This window comes from Thermobia domestica, chromosome 4 (assembly GCF_964235325.1).
Source record: "Thermobia domestica chromosome 4, izTheDome1.hap1.1, whole genome shotgun sequence".
Lineage (NCBI taxonomy): Eukaryota > Metazoa > Arthropoda > Insecta > Zygentoma > Lepismatidae > Thermobia > Thermobia domestica.
Window position 1 is genome coordinate 213,983,928 of NC_137457.1, and position 23,239 is coordinate 214,007,166.

Genomic DNA, 23,239 nt, shown 5'->3' on the forward strand with positions numbered 1-23,239 from the left:
CTTTGAATACATGTAAAATCAGGATCACCAATACAAATTATTGTGTGCAGGTTATTTGAACATCAATACTTGCGTGCAAACTATTTGAATGCACTTAAATAGTATCTCAAAAAATATATAAGGACTACTGTATGCCGTGGCAAAAGCACTTATCCCTTCTTGTGAAAGTCGCTGTGAATTTTCTTGATTTAAATAACAGTAACTTAGTATTTGAGAATGACAATTTCATTTTTTTAATACAAGTAACATCCTTCGGTCTTCTAAATGATTTATTATTATCGTTATTATTATATGAAATTATTATTATTTTTATATAAACTACTTTTCTGGTATGTTTTAATTCCTCTACTTTTGTAACAGAATATGTGCTATACTTTCTCTGAAGGAAATGAAAGTTGTTTGGTAAAGAGATAAAAACTTTTTCAAGCACTAATGTACATACCTGGTAAGAATAGCTAACTTTTATCATACGTCACCCCCTTTAAGTTTACATTAATAATGGGCTTGATTCCACACAGAGACACTGTCACATATTTCAGTTTGTACGTCTCAGTACAAAGTATTCCTTAACGAAAATTTGATAAACATTTTGACTATAGATTTTATATTAAGAATATAATCAATTTTCTATATAACAAATTTATATTATCCACACAGAAAGCAGATATTAGTCATTTGGAAGTAATTTTATAGAATGTAAACAAGTTCACCTTAGATTAAATACTACCTTCTTGTTCTTTCTTGGAAGCTTCTTCATCGCTTGAAATTGGTTCAGCATCTGGAGCACCATCATCTCGTCGAGAAAGACATGTTCTAGGAGGAGGAGATGGTAATTCACCCCATTTCCATGACTGCTGTTCCTTTTCATCCTCAGTTTGAATTGCAATATTTTGCCTCTTTATCTCGAATTCTGTGTCGGATTGGACAGGAGAGCTAGGTCGAGATCCTAATGGACTAAATAAGAGCATACATGCAATCAAGAGAGGTACAGAATGATATTTAAACTCAAAAATTACAAGAAAGAAATAATTATGTGACTACACATACACATTCAAAAAATGGATCATTATTTTATGTTCTTTTACATCATAAAGTCCTATGCAATCATTGACTTCCATCACTTCCATGTGACGACAGTGATAATGGAAATTATTCTGGTCCAGTGACGGCTCTAGGTATAAGACGGAAGTCATATCGACAATAGTAGTGAAACCGACTTTGCACCCCTTCCCTTGCAAAATCCATCCGAGCTCTGGAGCCTTCAGGAATTTTAAACGTTGAAGGCATTCTTTAAATTCTTATGTGAGTAATGGCATACGTGAGAGAGGATATCCAATGTTTCTCCCCTCTTTAAGCAAGATATTATGGAAAAATAAACATTTATTACATTAAGATACACATAGATACAAAACTCAGACCTGTCCTAAAAATATATGATATTGAGCGCTTGAAACGCCCCCCTCCTTTATGAAATTCTGCGTACGCCACTGGATGTGAGGACACGTATTACTAGAGAAATGATAACGAATTTGTAATTCCAAAATCATATATCTAGTAAATGTCCTACATACAGAATTATTTAACATGTTTTACTAACAAAGAATAAACCCATTCATAAAGTGGAAAATAACCGATACTGCAAACACTGCTCAAACTATTTCTTCAATTTAATTTTTCAACCATTCTGTAGAAATCATTTGGTTACATATCCATTCACATTAATATTTATTAACAGTTGAAATGGATTTTTAAAAATTAAGTAATGATAAGTGTTAGAAAAGTAATGAGAATGACAACACTGCGCGCGAATCGGAAACCTGCTGCTACCACCTTTACATGGCAGTTAAGTTAACCCTTGCCACTGACACAGTTCCTACACGATTGATGAGAACGTCTCGTCTGAAGTGATGCTGTGTTTGTAAGGTACGTTACGATAATGGACCAGCAATGAAGTTTGGGCAACGTTGTCCTATCAAATTTTATGTACTCCCATTAATTAGTAATCAACCAAGCTAACACAGTGACACGTATGATACAATACGTCATAGAGAAGTAATGGTAATATCGTCTGTTGTATACACTTCATTTCCAAAATTAAAATCTCTCTCATGTATATTGGAAAATGCAGTTTAATATACAAATTATAATTTAGTCTATGTAAATAAGGGATCAGTTAGTCTGAAACTTCATAGTTTAACATAACAAATTTAAATGATATTTATATATTTATTAGTTATGAAATGTGCACTTGTGGAAGGCTCTTGTTTGCTATGTGACATTTGACTGTACGCTAAACTATAGGTGAATGAGTAGAGTGGGTGTTGTTTACCTTCACCCACTCTACTCAAAGAAAAAGGCAAGTCACCCTAATTTCACGGAGGGTGTAAAATATTCATCTGCTTCTTGGCGTTTAGGGTTTGAAAATGCAAACCACGTTATTGTTTAACTCCCCTCCAAATAAAAAATAAATAAAAATAAAAAATAAAATAAAGGGAATCAGGTAATACTTTTTTCACAAAGGGAATAAAATATTTCATTCCGCCTCGGCAGTAGCAAATGTTTAGAATGCAAAAGCTTTTTTCGCTCTAAGGTTGAACACTTCATATCTTGAAACTAATATTAGTTCTGAACCAAATAAGTTTCAAATTTTTTAGGATTAGGAATTAGATTTCTGGGCTTTCGGAATCTATGGCCATGTTAGCCCATCACATATGAGGGATGACGTCCTTTGGCGTTCACACTATCCGAGGAAATGGAAGGAAGAAAGGATTGGGGAACAAAGGAAGTGGCCTGGGACCTGTATCTTAGGTACCATCCCAGCATTTGCCTGGTATGAATAAGGAAAACCCAGGATGGCTACACAGAAAAAGCTTTTACACTTTTTCGATCGAGTGTCCCCACTGGGATTCGAACCCGGGATCGCTCGCACCATAAATTTAAAAAGAAAAATGCCTAGAGTTTATAACGTGTCTACACACCATGACAGCCGATTCGGTGTCTTGTGTATGGGTATGTTATTGTGTGTAAAGATCAGGTTTTTCACAAGCCAAGACATGACAAAACTCGTCCAAGAGAAGCAGATATGCCTTTCCGGAGCAAAACTCCACTTTTACGATTATCATTTTTGAGACGAGGCAGCTTAAAATCTCATCCCGTCGGCAACACTAGCAAAAATCACGAAGATTACATCAGTCGGGATCAGAAGTGCCTAATATTGGTATAATTTGGGTCCGATAGTTCAATGTTAGGGCGCTCCCCTCTGGTCCCAAGGGTCACTTGTTCGATTCCAGAGCATGCTGTGAAAGTTTCCAGATGGACAACATTCTATCTAGGAGTTCTTTTCTAGTTCTTGTAGTACTTTCAGATTAAATTACTAACCTCTGATGTGTTTCTGACTATGCTGCTGGGCTAAACGACAATGAAACAAACCGTCCCTCAGGTCTCTGGGGATCTGGGCTGTGACAAGAAAAATGTCAAGATATAGATTAAATGAGAAAAGGTAACAGCGTCGCTTGACATATACGCAACGTAAGAAAATCGGTCATAAAAACCACAGGATACACACGCAAAGAGTTTTGTGACATGGAACAGAATCACAACCCCTATCGAAAAAGTACTCGCCCATGATTCCGGGAAACCAATACACTTAACTGGTGTTTTTGTCGCTCTAATCTCATTCAAACTAGTTCCCTTCTGCTTTCACACCCCGAGTTTGACAATCTTCCGACTGTTCGGAAAATCCTGGAGTCCCTCATAGGGAAGTGCTACAAGAGCACCCATCCTGTTGCTGTAGATCTCCTCTCGCATAGTTTTGTACCTTTTGATTTTTGGGAACAGCCAGAAGTCTCATGAGGCTATATCAGAGGGAAGGGAGCTTGACACATGTTGTGCAGTGCCGAAAAAGACAATCGCATGAATGGAATCATTATCCCGGTGCAGTCTTCTGGTTTTTCAGTTCTGCAGATATGGTCATTCCGGACAAAGAGCATAACGTAGAAAATTGAAAATATCTAAAGACCACCATTGTATCTTCTTATTTTACGTACTCATGGTGCAATCGAAAAACTCAACTAAGATTGCCTTTATTTTGCTACGCACCTGGTGAACATTTCTGGTTCTTGGAAATGTTGGATGTGTCCACTGAGTTGGTTGTGGCTTCGTCTTCGGATCATATTTATACACCCACATCTTCACCATCTTAGCCCAAACCCTACAACAGCACCAAACAACCACTGCCACAACAATAGACGAAGGTGAAAGTAATGCTAACTGCACAGGCTACAGACATCCTGGACGCCTCTTCCACGACACAAAATGTGACCAACCTGTGAAATGTAGTTTTCACAAATACAAAGGTCGGATACTTTTCTGACAGACTTCGTATACTGGCCTGGGATGGTCACAAATAAGGCGTTGGAACCCAATGTATTGACCATATGTCATCGGTTGAATGTGTGTCATATGGCCGGCCAGATGAAATAACAGATAGGACTTACTGAATTAACGTCGTTTCGCTACTACCGATGAAGATGATAGCCAGACGGCGCTCATTCACTTTCCGGCTTTCAGGAATATAATTTGTACGGTTGCTCGCCCGACAGTTTAATGAGATTAGAGACAAAACGGATTTCTTCCATAAGAATATGCATCTTTCGAGACGACCTAGTATCAACTCTTGTCTCGCGCACACCGCTAAGAGTTCGATATCTCTTAGCTGAGGTATGATGCTGGTCCAACATCAGAAAGTTTCATACCGGGAGAAGATCACCAATGAGGAAAGCGGTGCTAGGAAACGGAGGAAGAGTGTAAGTAGAAAGATTACTTCTACACCAGAAAAGAACATCGTAGGGGAAAAGGGATTGAGGATTAAAAACAAAACTCCTCAAAAAGAGGGAAAAAAAACGATTAAAGCAAAGTGGCCAAGCCTACAACAAAAACAGGCAAGAAAGAGTGAAGAAGAAACAAATACAACCAAACAAATGCAAGTCTTGCCCAGATAAATGTTCTGATATTCCGGAAAAGAGGTGCCAGTCCTTATTTAGACACTTTTGGTCTTTAAAACCGAATGATCAAAGGAATTGGATCTTAGGAGCAACCAGACAAATTCCAGTAAAAAGAAGGATGATTCAGGGAGAGAGCCCACAGGCATCATCTTTTCAGTATTTTATTAACGAAGGTGAAGGCTATAGAAGAGTTTGTCTTAAATTCTTGCTTTCAACATTAGGTATCTCACAAAGGTTTGTGAATTACACTGTTACACATTGCACTGTAGGCTTAGCGAAACCAGATGGTCGAGGACGCCACTTAGTTCGCCCCAATGCGACATCCGATCGAGATGTGAAGCTCGTTGTTGAATTCATTTAAATACTTTCTACAGTGCCTTCCCACTACTGTAGAAATAAAACAACACGACTATATCTTCCCGAGGATCACGAAAACGTCACTTATCTCTATGCGATTTACTCACGTGCAATGAACGAAGGAAATATTCCTGTGAGTGAAAGAGTTTTTCGGGGTATATTTAACTTAAATTTCAATCTTGGGTTTCATAGACCCAAAAACGATAAGTGACAGAAATGTATCGCATTTACCAACAAGACAGACGTAACCCAAGAAGAGAAGGTAAAGAAGCAACTAAGGCTCGTTTCCAAAAAAAGCAGAGTTTGAGTGGTAGTCAGGAAGGAACTCTTGTCGCAAGTTTCGATTTGCAGAAAGTTTTGAGCGATTCCATGCTTTTATACTACACACACTAAAGTATTCCGTATAAAATCTCTCGATATATGAATCAAAAGAAGAAATGAGTACAATTACGTATGGGGTGAGAGCGAAGGTAAACGAGGATCAAATGAAATCGCTTCCATCCTTTCGAGATATATAGATGTAGTGGACGAACGAGGTAATGTTTCAACTCTAATCCTGTATTGTGATAACTGTGCCGGTCAAAACAAAAATAGAAATATTTTGGCCATGTTGAAATATGAATTTGAAAAATCCAAAAACTTGCAACGAATCCAGATCAATTATTTGGTACCGCATCACACATATATACCTGTGGACAGTGTGTATAGTCAAATTGAGAAAGCCCATCATAATCAAAAAATTGAAAGTCCTTCCGAGTGGATGACCGTCATGAGAATGGCGTGAACAAAGCCACATCCATATAATGTTGAATTATTGAAGCATGATTCTTTTAGAAATTGGTCAACTTTGGCAGCCCTAATCTTCAGTGCTAAGAAACATGAGTCAGGGGAACCTTTCTTGCTGTCAAAAATGAAAGTTGTAACTTTTTGAAAAATAGTGAATTTGCCAAAGTTAAGTATTCAATGACTAAGGACAGTGTATCTTACACTGAAACTTCGCCCACCAAGACAAAAGCAGCCAAGCAGACTTTATGCGGCAGCCATCCCTATCAGTAAGGCCAAGCAAGTACCAGGATCTTGTCAAATTGTGTAATCAGAATATTCTACCAAAGCATCTACACGGGTTCTACCAGCAGTTGCCACACACGGGAGAAGCACAAGATACCCTCCCTGAGACAGATGATGAGGACACCGAAGAAGAAATTCAATATTGAAACATGTTGTCATCATTTTTTTATTTTTTCTTGCAATAGTTAAAAATTGATAAAGTTACAGTTTTGTGAAGTTTCGACAATTTGCATTTATTTAGTAAATGTATGATGCAAATTTTCATTGTATCAGTAAGCTTAACAAATCAGTAATTATTTGCAATATTCCAAGCTTTAAGAAATTAAAAAATAACGCTAACTTAATAATGGTGTCAGTTATTATTAACTTAACCATTCAGAAATTAGATTAATTTTTACATATAAAGCAGGTAATCCAAAGCATTTTTCTTGGCTAATTGATTTTAAACAGCATTATTTCAAAAGCATTCAGTATTTTACCGATCAGTATACAACTAACATTCTTCAATTAACGAATCAGCAAATTATTACCATTTATTTTTCACCTACATGCCGCTTAACACAATCTCACTATGACACCGTGTGCCTTAATGCATTAATACATTTGAATAAATGTCGTTTGAAGCATTGATTTGATAAAAATTTTGTAAGCAAAAATGAATTAAGCGCCAAAATAAGTGAATATATTGAAGCTATTATATACGCCACTGTTTTATTTGACGGAGCTTGTTTAATTATATTAGCTACATTTTTCTTACGAAAATAGTCCAGAAAACAACAACAACAACAACAACAACAACCAAATAAAAAAAAAAAGTTATACAAGAAAAACCATCAAAATTTCAGTTTTTCGGCTCTCCTGTAAAATTTTCAAATTGTCGCTTACTGCATTAATGCCGGAAAGGGACGATATGTTTCCACTGCGCATGCACTTTAATAGAGGTGATATTTTTCCTATTAAAAAATTCTGAATAACCCTAACAGTTTATATAGTATTGATGAACAGATATGAAAAGTACGAAGTATCAATACCAAATAGCAAAACAACAGTAATTCGTCAAAGAACAAATACCATAAACATAAAAAATTACAACAGAGTTATTACGATAGGACGAATTGGATTAAACACTTCAAGTTGTAACACATAAGTTTATTCAAGCATGTGTGGGGGAATTGTCAACGGTGACCCTAATCGAGCGATTGCTGATCACGAGGAACAATCAGTTGGTTCGATTTCCACCTAAGTGAAAGGGAAATTTTACCTGCCCTCGAAGTTTCTGTATTTCTATCGCGGTCGGCTTTGATTAACTTGAATCTGGAATAGAAATGAATTAAGAGACCATAAAAGAAACATATACACAAGTAACGAGCGAACTATTAAAATTGAAAAAAAAAAAAAAAAAAAAAAAGCAAAATTTGAACTTGCGTTTGTTTAACCATTTTAAGGAGTACGCCAGTTATTTTGTTCAACTAGTACTGTATTACATGACGCGTAGAGATGAATATAATTTGTTTTGTTAAACTATGAAAAACTCCTACTTAAACTGATCCAACAATTAGATAGATTTAATAGACTAAATTGTCTAATTTACATTCGTGAAATCTTAATTTTAATCAAGCGTATAGAACCTTTTAACAGTAAAAGTATTACCAGCTCCGCTAACTTACGTATACATAATTTTGTTAATACTTTTTTACGACGTATTGTATCATATTTGTCACTGTTAGGTTGAATGATTTACTAATTAGTGGTAGTTTAACATCCCTTTCCAGCACTTGGTTTATATAAGAGGGGCCTTACATTCAGGTGCAATATGAAACAGTACTCAAATTTAGGCGACCTCCCCTCCCAGAAATCGGTAATATTTATGATATTCCTAATATAATCATTTCATTTATTTACACAGAAATTATTATTTTGCCATTTCAAAATATATAACAAGAATCAAATTATATATTCTATTAAGAAAATCTTACTGAATGATTTTATGTTACGGATCAGAGGATAATAATAGAATAATGAACATATTTAAAATTGTGTTTACTTCTTCGGAATTTTATATTTGCAATTCATACAATATTCTTTCCTAACTGAATTTGAAAACAAAGAAATTGCCAAAGGGTTATTCAAAGCATTGTTGTCAGCCTCCGGGTTAAATTATATTCACGCAAAGTAAAGAGGGGAAAAAGCTTCAGGGTTTGAACACATGAACATCTAACAACTGACTAATTCACCCAAACCGCTCAACTCTTTCCTACGCTATACCTTTGATGTTTATGTGAAGTACTTCTCTGCTCCACACTATTTTTCGTTTACTACAGATTTGACTTAGTTTGTGGTGAATAATTGGAAGTTACCGCTCTTCCCACGTATTTTGTATTTTCCACACAAGTCACGTTTTATCTTACGTGACAATAACTTATGTAGATGTAGAATAAGTTCAATCCGTCAGTTCATTGGGATTGGAATGATCGTAAATGTTTTCATAGTTTGGAGGCTGGATATCCAAAAGCGTTGAATGTGGGGATTTCCTTTGTTGAAATTGTATACCATATCCTGACAACTGACCTTTGAATTCCTAGCTGTCTGCTCAATGCACGAATTCACTTCTTTGGGCTGAATGTGAAACAGTCTCTTATTAACTCCATGTGATCGTCTAACGGACGCAATTTACCACCACTGTGACCTTTCACTACATTCTCTGTTGATAAAAATTGTTCCTTCCACGCCTGGATCCTGTTACGTGATGGAGGATCATTTTGGTAAATACGATAAAAATTTTAAAAATTTCGCTGCACTTGAACAATACTTTTTCTCTCTGCAAACCACCACACGCATCGTATGTTTTAGTGTACTGACGCTATTTTTGGTTTCGGCGACACTAGGACAGCCACCGGTAATCACAGAAGTGTGAAAAATCGCTGAACAAAACTTTCTGAGCTTTCCATCCAAATATGTTTTTTTTCTCTCTCTCTCTTTCTTTTGCCATATTAAAACCCCAATTTTTAATAACCGTCAGTCTCATTCCGGACACCCTGTACATCTGGAAGCATTTCTGCGCGGCAAAGGAAGAGTGGACACTATATGTTTTCTTCCCTACAATTCAACAGAAGACAATTTGGGAAGTAGTACTGAAACTACTTCGTAAACTATCTATTTTAGAAAAGAAGGCAAGGTTCTAGAACACAGATACCCCTTCCCATCGAGCTGTAATAGTCAGAAAACAACATGCCCTGCGGGGCTCTAACCAGCCTTCACTCGCTAACGCTCCCTCGGCAATATTATGTGAATTAAATATCAAACTTCGGTACAGAAAGGAACAAACCTAGTTACTAATCTATCTGCGGGGACCTGTGTTCTCGAGCCTTCCAGAAAAGAATTTCTATGAAAATTATATATACTTGAGTTTACAAAATATTTTGAACATGTTTACCAATAAATATTTTATCACTTTTCAATGAATGTACGCCTAAAACTACAAAACGAATTTAATTATCACCCACTAGTTAAACAAACATTTGATAAAATACACAGTAACTGAATAAATATGATAAATACTAACCTACGGTCTGAAGTCGCTTCTGTATCACTGAAAAAATGAAAATCAGCTCCTGCAGCATTCATCCTTGATAACTCATGTTCCACAGAACCACTCGAGCTTTCAGAAATGCTAAGAATTTTAGCAACTGAGTCATCAGTATTCACAGCACACGCCAAGTCTTTGCAATGGTCCATACATAAATCACAATCCGGATTGTAAGCTAAATGTGTTGTTGAACCTATCATAATTCCGCCCACGTGGTATGTACATGACCCTATGCAAGTGACGCTAGAATTACGTGATAATGAAGATTCCGTTGAATCTTCTTTAACTAATTCCATACCGTCCATTTCAAAAATTTCATCGTTTTGATCCACTGTACTTTGTTCTATATTTGTATCTTTCACTTGTTCCTCTGTTCCATTTAAACCATTCTTCCTTGATCCCTTCTTTTTCATTAAGGAACGTTTCCGCCTCTTTCGCTTAACTGACTTACACTCATCTATAATATTCGTAACAGAATTTCCACTTCCCTTCTCGAATTTTAGGCTATCACTAATAGGATGCTGTCCTACATCTGACTCCGTTTGTACACCTACAGATGCCTCCACATGAATAGGTCGGAATTCAGCTATATTTCTAGAATTTATCACAGTCTCGGCTCTAAACGTCTTTGGCACACTGCAAGGTTGACTTTTCGCATCACTGCGGACACTCTCATTCACGTCTAAAGTATGACTGTTTTCAGATAATTGGCTTTGTAGACTAGCTGATTTGGTATCACGTAAATCAATAATATTTAACTCTTGTGATACTTGACTAGAATACTGTGTACTATCACCTATAACGTGCACGCCATGGCTAAATTCTTGCGCTCTATTATCTTCATTACATATCTCTGGTGCTTCTTCAATACATGCTGTATGTTGATTATGTATATCGTGCACAATTAAATTTTTATCGCTAAAATTTTCTTTCGATAATGTTTCTGGATTATATAGAAGTTCATCCATGGGTATGGGAGAGCAAGCCAAATATGCAGGAAAATCATCATCATCATCGCTTACTTCCTCAACAAAGAATGCCTCGCCGGACTCTCCAAGTTTCATATGAATATCCAAAGGTTCGCCATTAATTTCAATATCCACCTGAAAATAGGAAATTAGGAGTATGGTTTATATCGTAGTTATACAATTTACGTCCATTTAAGGAGCTCAGTTCTTTCATTATCATAATCACGCACAATTAAATATTTAAAGGAATTAAAACAATGAATTCTAGATCTCATATGTTAACTTCGTGATTTGAACAAAAAGAATTAATGCTTGGGCGTTAGTCGATAGTGAAGAAAAATTACGCCCATTTCATGATTTTCAAACATAACTGCTTCAAAATTTACCTATTTTTATACATGATTAATCTTACTCCTAACAAAAAGTTTTTAATATGTTTAGTTACAGTCTCAATAAGTAGCATAAGGCACAAACTTATTAATTACTGAAATGTATTTATCATTGGTATTTAAAGTAATTTCTTACATGTTTAACCTTAGCACTTTTACTTTTCTATTTAATAATGAAATTCCAAATCCAGCTCTGTATTAAGAATGACAGATTGAATAGAAATTCAGACAGAACATAATTTAAAAGAGCATCGTAGAATTTGATAGGTATTATAACACAAACGAAAACAAAAACAAAGTGAAAAACAGAAATTCGGGCGTGTACCTGAACTTCCCGATAATGAAGTCACAACTTTTACTGTCCGCCTCCTCTCACTAAAATGAAATGTGAAAGTGCGTGTGTGCTTGTTAATTAATCTTATTCATAAAGTAGTTACAGTAACTAGCAGAATTATTCGGACAGTCCAGTGAAATACATATAACGGACTGTGACTCCCAAACGAAAACACATTTTATACACAACAATATCTAAGAAAAAGGAGCTGTATATGCATACGTGAAAAACACAATGAAACGTGTAGTTGCTGTCAACAGTACGGCTATAAATAATCGCAATGAAATCATGCCCAATTTTTTTTTTTTCCAGCAAAATTATTCGAACAGTATAACATCTATGAGAATGATGCGAGTACTACGAAAGGTGGCGCTGGTGAGGTACTGCAGTCGTTATCGTGGCAGTAAGATACAACAATTCGTTTTCAACATGAAAAATGGGTCAAAGAGGAAAGACGACGATATTCGAACAGTGGCAATTAGCAATTTTTCATCATGAAAAAGGAAAAAGCTGCAGAAAAATTGCAGAGACGATGCAAATCAAAAGAGTACATTATGTAATACTACCCAGTAATACAAGGTTGAAGATAGTGTTGATTTCCTCCCTAACATGAAGCGTCCAAAGACATTTTCGGAGAGATAGAAATCCGCAATAGTCCGGAAAGTGAAAAATGATCCACGAATAAGTGCTCAAAAATCGCTGTCGCGATTGGAGAAGAAATAGGGATCGACGTGAGTCCCGATACAATTAGAAGAGTGCTGGGAAGAACTGATTTTCATGGCCGTATATCACGCAGAAAGCCTCATATCAACAAAGCAAATCGGAGGAAAAGACTACCTTTTGCGAAAGAATATCAATAAGTGGGTGCTGACGGGTGGAACTACGTGATTTTTTTCTGATGAAAGCAAGTTTAATATCTTATGTTCTAATGGGAAGGTAACGATGTGGAAACACCTAGTACAGAGCTGCAGGAACAAAATCTGCAGCCGTCAGTAAAATACGGAAAAGGAAGCATAATGGTACGGGGCTGCATGTCAGCCTCTGGTGTAGGTGAGCTGGTGTACATTGAACAATCAATGGACAAACACCTCTACCTGCAAATACTCAAATATTTTTTCCTTTTATTAAATATATTTTATAATGTTTTTTTATTGACGAACTGGGTCTAATTCTGCACCATAAAATTTCAACATACAAAAACGAGAAAGTAAATAAAATTAGATGTTATAAATAAACAGCAAATTCTGAACAGTTAGTTATAAAAGAAAAACTTCTAATAATTTTTCAGTATACTCAAATATAATTTAAAGAAGAGCGTAGAAAAATGGGGGCATTAGATTACATTCGAATTCTATCAAGACAACGATCCGAAACACTCAGTTTATATTGTATAACTGTGGTTACTAATACAATTGCCCAATAGTACCCCATCCCCCCCCACCCCACACAGTCCCCAGATATGAACCCCATTGAACATTTGTGGAATAAACTAAAAAGAAGTTCGGAAAATATTCATAACCTCAGAGATGCATCTGAAGGACGTGCTTCGTCAAGAATGGGCCAAGATTACTGTTGCATACACTCGGAAACTTGTGAACAGTATGCCACATAGACTAGGCGCAGTTCTTAAGCAGAAAGTACTGCCTACTAGATATTGTTTTTTTTTTTTTCTTTCTTTCTTTCTTCGATAAGTGTGATTTCTGTTCAGATGTCCGAATAATTTTGCAATACTCGATTTCGTATTGTTTGTTTTGATTTTACTACTTTACATTGATTTTTAAGTTATTTTATTTCCGAGGTGTAAAACTGTTTATGTTTGTTGGATGTCAGAGAAAATGATAATAAATTATTTATATCTGCTTTTTCTTTCAAATAATGTCCGAATAATTCTGCTAATCACTATATATCCGACCGATTTGACAACGTTGCTGTCATATAAGTACCTGAGCGAGAATTATGAAACCTGCGTCGTTACCAGTTTGGTGTCTCAGCTGACGTCGTTTTCAGTATGGTGTCTCAATTTGCATCTCTTGTTGCTACTCAAATGTTGCCGAAGGTGGGCTATTAATACGAAGAATACATCATGATTACTTTCCATGCAAATTTCTCGTACGATCGAATTGTAAAAAGGTGCCAAGAAAATGTTTTAACACTCAGATGGAATACAGCTGAAGATACTGTAGTCGTGACCAGGCATGCACGAAAGGAACCGTTGGAGTAAAAGGAACCGAAAGGATCACCGGAAATGACGCCTGATGTGCTTCGTAGCATTCCTCGACTGGCAGGCCAGAGGATTCCACCATGCCAACGTGAGATCTGTCCAAAGACTAAATCTGGGGAAGTCCTCTGCCAGCCACGTTCTTCGCCTTCATCTAAGTACGCGGTGAATACATAATCTTCTCCCACACCACACTGCCGAACGTAAGACAAAGAACCGGGAACTATACGAAAGACATCTAAAGAAGTCAAAATGGAAGGCGACAATGACACAGGATGATTCCAGTCTACATTTATATTTCGCATAATGGTAACAACCGGGCAGTAAAACTGTTAAAGGCATGTACAGAGATTTACTGCCATTGTCGAGAAAGTTTGCCATAGGGAATCACGATGTTTGTACAATACGGTTACGAGACGAACAAACAGGCGTGAAAGGTGAACAAACAAGTGAAGCCGAATGCTATTTCCAGAAATCCCTCATAATCCCAATCTATCCCTCATTTGACGTAAACAACAAGAACTAGGTGTAGATCCACAAGGGCAACCCATATAGCCATATCATCTTTCCAAACTACTTTATTAGGACAGCATGAAACGAAAATCAGTGAAAATCAGTGATCAGTGTATAAAACTTTGATCAGGGTTGGCTGGTTTAATTTTTTTTTTTTTCTTTTCAAAAACTGACTTAAACCAAAAATGTTCGTAAAATCTTGAACACACATTTGTGGGTTATCACGTGTCACTCCTACATATTATTCGTATTATATTCAGACCTCAATTCCCCATTTATTACTTACAGAGATTATACTACAAAAGCAACTTTTTTAAATATAAGTTTATGAATGTTTCTTTCGTGATTTTTTACAGTTTGTTATTATTGTTATGCAATTCCAATCAAATAAAAATTCTAAATATTGTTTCGTTTCAATAATGTTTACTATGGATAAAATAATCGAAATGCCAAACTTTTCTTTGGGGGGGGGGGGAGGGCATACAAACTCCACGAGAGGCATTTATTGAAATCAGAATTATCTTTGATATCTATTTATGTATAAATGGGTCAGAGTCGAAGTGAACTCAAATAATTCATATCTTTATTCACTTTTCTTACTGATATGGAAATTAAGTCGTCGTATTTCGTTAACTCGGACTAATAAAAGTCATAGTGAACTAACTTGAACTAAATTAAATCTTCTGTACTTTGCAGTATTTTGAAATTGTCCATATGCAATTCTGTATAATGGTTTCACTTGTGCAACTGTTATATCTTTTTGTTCTTCTCAAATAACTCCTGACAATTAGAAAATTATATTAAAAGCATGTAAAGATGAGTACAACGTATCAGGACTCCATGAGTGAGTCGGCAGACGTATCGCATTTGTGGCCAACAAGCCCCAGTTTCAAGTTCAAATGGAGGACAATTTGTTTCGGATGTAAGTCGAGAAACGGTTTGGACTCCGCTTTAAGCTTATGTGACCCCTTCCGGCATAACCCGATTATTGCATAATAACACCAAGGTGAAACAAAATTATTTCTGTCCATATGTGACATAAATACATAACTTAGAGCAAATTATTTAGACCCAAAAAATTGATTTAAACAAAAAAAATTAAACCAAAAACCCGGCTTTTTGGTTTTTTCAATAAAAACTATGGTTTTTGCCAACCCTGACCTTGATGCATGGGAGTCTCTAGCATGTAAACTTTGAGGGGAACGACTAGAAATAAGAATGATTGTAGATCCCAACTAAGTTTACGTGAAAATCGTGAGGCAAACGGGACGTTACTCTATCTAGCTGAATTGGATTTCTACATTTACCAATACAATTAATTATAATATATTCTTAATCACTGTAGGTCACTTGGTAGATATTTGTATAAACTATGATCCTTAAAGACCTTCGTCTTGATGCAGGAATTATGCCATTAATAGTATTCATGTATTTTATATTCCCCTACCTTCCTTGTTTCCCTTCCATCATATTTTCCATCACGTCACCCAAAGTACAATTTCTTCCCCAACAATATCCAAGACTTCTTCCAAGATTTTTTCAATTATTTCACCCCTATTATTCCGAGTGCTCTTTATTATTAGTTTATTATTCCAATCAGCTAAGTATTTTTCATTGCCTTGAACATCCAAATTTCGGAAAACTCAAGCATAATGTACCTTGTCGTCTTTTAGTAACGTTCATGTTTCTGCTGCGTACGATGCAATACTCAGCATGTAACTCCTTGTAACTCTTCAATAAATGATCCATAATAGTGTGCTTCTTATCACCACAATCATGTTAAAGATATTTCACAATTTCGCACGTTGCGTTTTGTTTATCGTTCACATTTCATATATTCGTTAATAACACTAACTACCAAAGTATAGAAAACCAGGCGGAGAGAATTAGTTGGGTCGTGCGGAAAACGAAAGAATGAATGAGGCAGGTAATATTGAAAAGAGAAACTGAAACTGGCTCGGACGTTGGGACAAGCTACAGGGTATGTTGGCAGGAAAGAGAGGGAAGAGATGAAGAAGTTAGCTGAAGACCGTGGACCATGGAACCTTCTGTTGCGGCAAGTGACCTGCCAACAATGGCAGAAATATGATGATGGTGGTGGTGATTGCTTTCTATAATTAAATCAGTATCTTTTGCTCTAAAACTTTCAAGTTATATACTGTCAGTATAACAAAGGTAACAGCAGAAAATGTAAGATCTTTTAGTAGTAAGCTGTAATGAAGAGCATCTTTTTTTAATGTATTTTTCTTTCTATTTATAAATAAACTGCCGTTTTTAGAACAGGAAGAAAAGGTTTATGGCAAATATTTGAAAGCATATTTCGGCCAACGTAACATGCATATTTAAATTGAAATACAATGATAAAAACCCAGCTTGACCCAATACTAATCTTCAAACATTCATTTCAAACTGCAGCCGTAACAGCAAAAATTTAACCCTCTCTATATAGGGTTGCCAGATTTTGTAAACGAAAAACCGGGACACCAATCTCAGACTATATAAAGTCTGATTTCTTACTCATTTGATCAGTCAATTAATTATCTGTCTTTTCCCGGTTACTATTCACAATTTTCCAGTTCATTCTATACATCGTTAACACAAATGAAGTCCCACAAGAGTTGTAAAAGAATGTGAAAAGGCAATGTAAGAACTGTCTGGGGTCCCTTAGTCCGAATTCCGATTTATTGTGTTTAACAGGTCCTAAATATTACGTCAATTTCGACACACCCTTTCATTCACGATTGAAGAGATACTTTTTCTTTGTTGCGTCATCACCTGAGACAGAAATACTACCCTAACAGAAATACAAATTTAGCATTTAGCAAGAAAAAATGCATTTACGCCAAACTCAGAACGATAAACAAAAACTAATTCTCTTGAAAGACTTTCCAAAAGTTTGGCAGAAAACAAAATCCAGTATCAAAATTAAACAAGATACATACCTTTACGTGTTTAACTGCCACTTGTTGTGCTAAAGTAAGTTATTACGGAATTTTAGCCTGAAAAGTACTGAAACTTCTATCAGATAAAGGAAAAATATTAAATCCAAAATTATTAAATGCGTGCACAGCATTTTAGAAATATTCAACCACGAATGGGGAAGTATATTAAAGACAATTCAGTTCTCAGAAGAAATTGTGCCTAAGAGGACGGCAGACAGGACTAAATAGACAGTTGAAATGCGGTTAACATGCAGCGACTGAGAGCATTATCGCCATTGTTGATTAAAGTTGCAACAATGAAATCCCTCTGCGCTGCTGATTAAAGTATAAAATAACTCATAGTTAAAGCCCGTCACAAGGAAACATACGTTTTCTATTGAAAGTGGTATTCAAGAAATTATTTACGTAACATTAGCCCCCTCTTAAATATATTTGTCCAGTGGAAGCTAAACCCACAGGATGAAAAAATGGATGTGATTTAAAACTCCCTGTTGTTTGTTTAGTGAAATTAATTGGCTACACAAATATTCCGAAAACCTTTTGTTTTTTTCTTGCAGGTTGATTTTTTTTTTCAATCTGAAGAAGGAAAACCGGGGCAAACAGGCGTCCCGAAAGCCTTTTTCGGGACAGTTAATTCTTTTATTGAAAACCGGCACGTCTGGCAACCCTACCTCTATACCCCATAGAATACAAATTTCAAAGTGTTGGTCTAATGATCAACATCCTGGCCAACCCAAGTGCTATTTATACTCTAAAATTTATTTTAAGCAGTTCAACCGTTAACTCACCTTCGCCATTTTATGAATAATAATAATAATAATAATAATAATAATAATAATAATAATAATAATAATAATAATAATAATAATAATAATAATAATAATAATAATAATAATGTTCCCCTTTTAGAAGTGGAATTATCGAACTCGCTGGTACAGTCCGCAGTAAAAAATCTGCAACATGAGCATGTAAGTTTATTGTGAAACGACGAAGCCTTTTGTTCCAAAATAAATGTGCACGGGGAGACGCCGAGATTTCTCCTGTCGTGACTCGTGCCACTTAGACGTTATGTTGATTCCTTGCGCTGTTAGGCGTAGTTTCACAATAAACTTACATGCTCATATTGCAGGTTTTTTGCTGCGGACTGTACAAGTGTCGGGAACTTATTTTCAAGGTGTTTATGCACCGGGTTCCATCACAAAGTTAAACGAATATGCTCATTTCTGGCACATAAAGTGCCATTTTTGGAATTTATTTTGCCATTTTTGGTGTTTTATTTTGCCATAACTTCTGGTCTTTACTGATAGATATTTGGATTAAGTGCAGACGGAAATGTAAAAAAAAAATAGTAAAATTTGAAGGAAAGAGAAAGTTAATTGGTTACTTTTCATGAACTTCGTGGTACAAAAGAAGTGTAATGTGGTATTTTCAAGTGTTATAAAAGCTGTATTTGTCGGTAGGCCTACTATTTTAAGTGGAGTCATTTAAAGGTGGCAGCTTCATGTGACATATGATTTTTCAATTGTGAGTCTTACAACAACCTATGTTGGTGAATTAAAGGAGTTACTACGTTTTGTGAAGCGGCAGGGATTATTGAAATTAAACAGAAAATTTGGCACATATAGGAAGGCACTGAAAATAGAGAAATATAACAATTACATTTTCAAACGTAAACATCGTGTTGATGGTCATTGCCAAACGTCGGCAGAGAAAGGTCATTTTTTTTTCCGAAGAGATAATATTATCGATAGAGAAAATATTATTTATAGTGTATTGGTTCAAAACCAGGAAAGATAAATCTCATGTTTTTAGCGACATCCCCATTTACACTCATACTACCTCGTTGACGCAGGCCCCCTCATCTATTGCTCCGTCCCCCTGCTGCGCTCCTGGCCTTGCTCAGGTAGATAGCATTCGTGCTTTTTACTGGCCACCTTGCACCTTTTTTTTTTTTTTTTTTTTTTTTCAGTTCTATGGCATATTTACATGTAAAATTGTAAAGTTCTCTTAAAGTTAATGTGCACCGACGAATTCTTAAGAAACACTTTCTAGGGTAGCGCACTGACAAAGTTCCTCATAGAGAACAAAAATATCAAATTTTTCAGGCTGAAAACACTACATCTACTCTACAGCACAAAGGCCAGATATTCACTTCTTCCGTTATATATATATATACATAAGAAAATCTTTTGATACCTAAAGATTTGTCTGTTAAAGAAGGAGTTGCATTATCAGGTGCAGATTCACTTTATACATAAAACATTATATCGCATAAAAATAAATGCCTTACGTTTGGTACCGCTTTGCTACACTTCTATGGTTATTATGAGTGGGATTGTGGTGACTATATGCAACTTACGCATATTTTGTATCTTAACACTGTAAGGGCTAGGTTTAGATGAAGGGTGCCAGAAGTACGAAAAAAATAGAAGATTCACGGGAGAAATGAGTTGAAGTAAGGGAAATGTAATTGAAATCGTAGTATATGTAGTAAAAATGAGAAATGCGACATTTTGTCGAGACCATACCTCGCTTTCCAATACTAATGAAATTATATATAGGAAATCATGACGAAAAAATATAAGTGGTTTCGTGAAGCTGTGAAAAAGGAACATTTCAATTATCCAATAGGTATTTAAAAAAAAAAAAATCATCTTGCCCGAGCATCTTTCATCATTCTAGTAGCTACTTTCATTTCCTTCTGTACTGTTTCGTCCATTTCATTTAATTTCTTCAGAGACGACTCATTCTTTGAAACTTACTTTGAGATAGCTTCTTGCTTCGCATTTTTTAACGCACTTTCTTCTCTGTAAATCTTTGCCTCTGCGGCTTCTTTGAATCTGCAGTCTTCTAAGTAATCTTTATACTTTCTCCAGGCGTTCTGCATAGCATCTATTAAATGCTTTGCAACAGGTAGGTTTTCAACTTTTCCTCCACACATTCTAATGCTGTCCTTTACAGTTCTTAGAACCTTTATACTCTCGTGTGTAAGATGGGATTTATCACTTCCTAAAATGTTTTTATTCTCTGAGAAATGACGTTCCACATTAGCACAACCATGAAATACTGACAGGCAAGCTTTGACCACTTTAGACATTATTGGATATTTAATTGTTCCATATGAATTTCTTATATCACATACTCTTGCCCAGTATTGATCCACGGGTAAGTATCTGACATCACCACACTCATCCCCCCCCCCCCCCCCTCATAAAGACATCGATGTTTTTACAATTTGCAAAGACATGCTTCATTTCTTTTGCCAAAATCCGTGCAAGGAATAAACAAGTAATCCCCTTTCTGAATAGTGTATGTAGATACTGCAGATACTTCAACAATCGTTTCGATATTGGTAATTTCTTAAGCAGTTAGGAAACCACACAAATGTAGAATTACTTCACTTTCTCCCTGAATTCCCTCCCTTGTAGCTCTGAGCAGTTAGCTATTACAGTTTGCGCTCTCACTCCAACTTCACCTTGCCGCAGATGATATTCGCAGTTCTTGAAATCAACTGCAGATAAATCAGTACTCGCCTTCTTCCCCAACACATCTAGCTTGACAAACTTCAATAGCAGCATTCTGATTAGCTCTGATAACTCTGAGTAGAGTAAATGAATTAGTGAGTCTTTGTGTTGAAAGAAACAGAAATCTATCAAAAATAACTGATGTACAAATGATGAAATGCAATCTGGCTTCAAACAATTTGTCTTTCAGAATTTTTTAATCCTTCTGTAACGATTATTTTCATGACATGCTTTATCTTGTGCTCTCCATTCAACCACCCTACTGTGAAGAGAAAAGGCATCCAACTACCCACACATTATTTCCTTATGTTAAGTGGAAGTAGCAATGTTACAAAATATAGGAGATTTCGTTAAAATATAGGAGTTTATAGGGAGGCGCAAATTTATAGGAAAAATAGGAAATATAGGAGCATTGGAAAGCCTGCTATATGTACTTACCGGAAGCGCGCATAAGGCAATATGAATACAATGATGCAAGTAGTTAGCCCTAACCTAGCCTAAGGTAATCTAAACTAACCTAACCTAATAATAAGTGAAATTCTAACAGTTTTTCGAAAATAAGGTTGCCTCCTACAACTAAACATAGGCCAATTTTTCCTCTAAATATTCCAGATTCTGGTCGCGTTCTGCGGAACAAAATCTCTTTTTAAAGGCTTACTGTCTTCTACAAGGAATTAAGAAGTTACCTTGCACTAAAATACGCCTGCACAAACATTTGTGTTTATCATGATTTTCTTATGCCATATTATGTGGTGACAAGAATACACTTTGGATTATTTACGGTTGTTCCCACACATTTTGATTACTTATACATGGTCCTTGTTATATATTTAAAATAAATTAAAAAAAAATCTTTCGCAAATTTTACAAATCTATGCTTTCCTAAGCTAGTATAGCACCCGAAACAAACGATACCTGAACAGGCGTCTTATACGCAAATCGTAAAAGGTTTAATTTTTTGGTGCAGTCTTACTATACGGATCCACAGATTGTAAAATATACGGAAAAAATTGGGGGTCTTTTAATTTGCTCATTTTATGTCGAGAACAGAACCCAACAAACCCCTGCGGGGATTCTAACCCGTTCCTACTACTACTACTACTACTATACTATGGATCCGTATAGTAAAACTGCACAAATTTTTCAACTACTTCTGGTGGCCCCTTGAATTTTATCTATGACAAATGACATATATTCACGTCGCCCATTGGAAACCTTATAGGTGACAAGAAGAAGGAAATTAGTGAAATAATTGTAATTTTTCAATTTCTTTCTAGTGGTGCGCCAACAGTAAACCTGTACTCACAGTTATTACCACTAATTGACAAAATTTATTTAGATGAAAAGTAATTTACAACTTTGCACTTACCACTTTTTCCCTACTTCGCAAAACCCCTAACTTGCCAAATCTGACATGGAATGGCGAAGATGTAAAGGTACCATCTGGTTGTTCAACCACCACCACATCAATTGCCCCTGTAAGTGTGGCAGCATTTATCTCATTATAAAAATCACGGAAATTACTGATGAACTTTCCAATATAGTTCATTCTGAAAGCTTAATGTCCCATTTCTCCATATACGTAGTAGAAAATAATTTAGTTAACTTCTAGATTCACACTCGATCAATTACAAAAGGACTACATAAATGAAATTGTGGGAAATGTTCTTAGCTTCACATACATAATTACAACACATTTTACTTTCGTACTGTGCTTTTTTCTGAGAAACATCCAAATACATCATACTCATTCACATCACAACCTCACAACTACAATTGAATGTTACAAGCGCCTGCGTACATTTACGATTGCAGGAGCTTTCTTCGTTTTGCACTGTCATCTGTAAATAAAAGATTTTTTTTTTTTAAATCAAAACCTTGATACTATACTTAACTGAGGACGAGAGAAACATAACAGCAGGAAACAACGTAGAGGGAATATTAAATTTTATATAGGTTGCTTGGCATATTTTTGGGTAAGGTGGGAAAAATATTGTAAACTGCTTATACTCCAAGAAAGCTGATCCGACTCGAGCCCCCTCCCTTTAGCAGTGATAATATAAGTGGATTCTGCTTAGATGCAGAATGTTCCATTTGTGATCCCTTCCAGATGTTACGATATTCTTAGCAGGGTGGATTGATTTAAATCACGATCACGAAAACAAAAATTGGACTTATTAGGAATAAACGTTAGTTTTCTAAATTCTATTATATATATTGCAATGAAGTAGGCTCTTTGAAGTTTGAAATGACTTTTATTTACAACATTTAAAAGAATCCGCATTATGGAATATGAAAACTTCTTTCTTTCATTCTAGCTTGGTTGTTATGACATTG

The 23,239-nt window shown here is 35.8% G+C and overlaps 1 protein-coding gene across 4 annotated transcripts in view; it reads right to left on the bottom strand.

Annotated features, from left to right (window-relative positions):
- The window catches only part of Lpin (phosphatidate phosphatase LPIN), a 220,792-nt gene extending 198,041 nt beyond the window's left edge, over window positions 1-22,751 (bottom strand). For 3 of the 4 annotated variants that reach the window (XR_014131204.1, XM_081755471.1, XM_081755472.1), the window contains exons 1-3: window positions 22,272-22,751; window positions 9,991-11,117; window positions 728-954 (exon numbers count right to left, since the gene is read on the bottom strand). Coding sequence is in view for 3 of the 4 variants with exons in the window: in XM_081755471.1 (XP_081611597.1) it covers window positions 728-954; window positions 9,991-11,117; window positions 22,272-22,451 (1,534 nt within the window). In the remaining variant the exon portion in view is untranslated. The remainder of the gene's footprint in view (window positions 1-727; window positions 955-9,990; window positions 11,118-22,271) is intronic. The other variant, XM_081755470.1, reaches the window with a different exon arrangement.
- Between the last annotated feature and the right edge of the window lie 488 nt (window positions 22,752-23,239).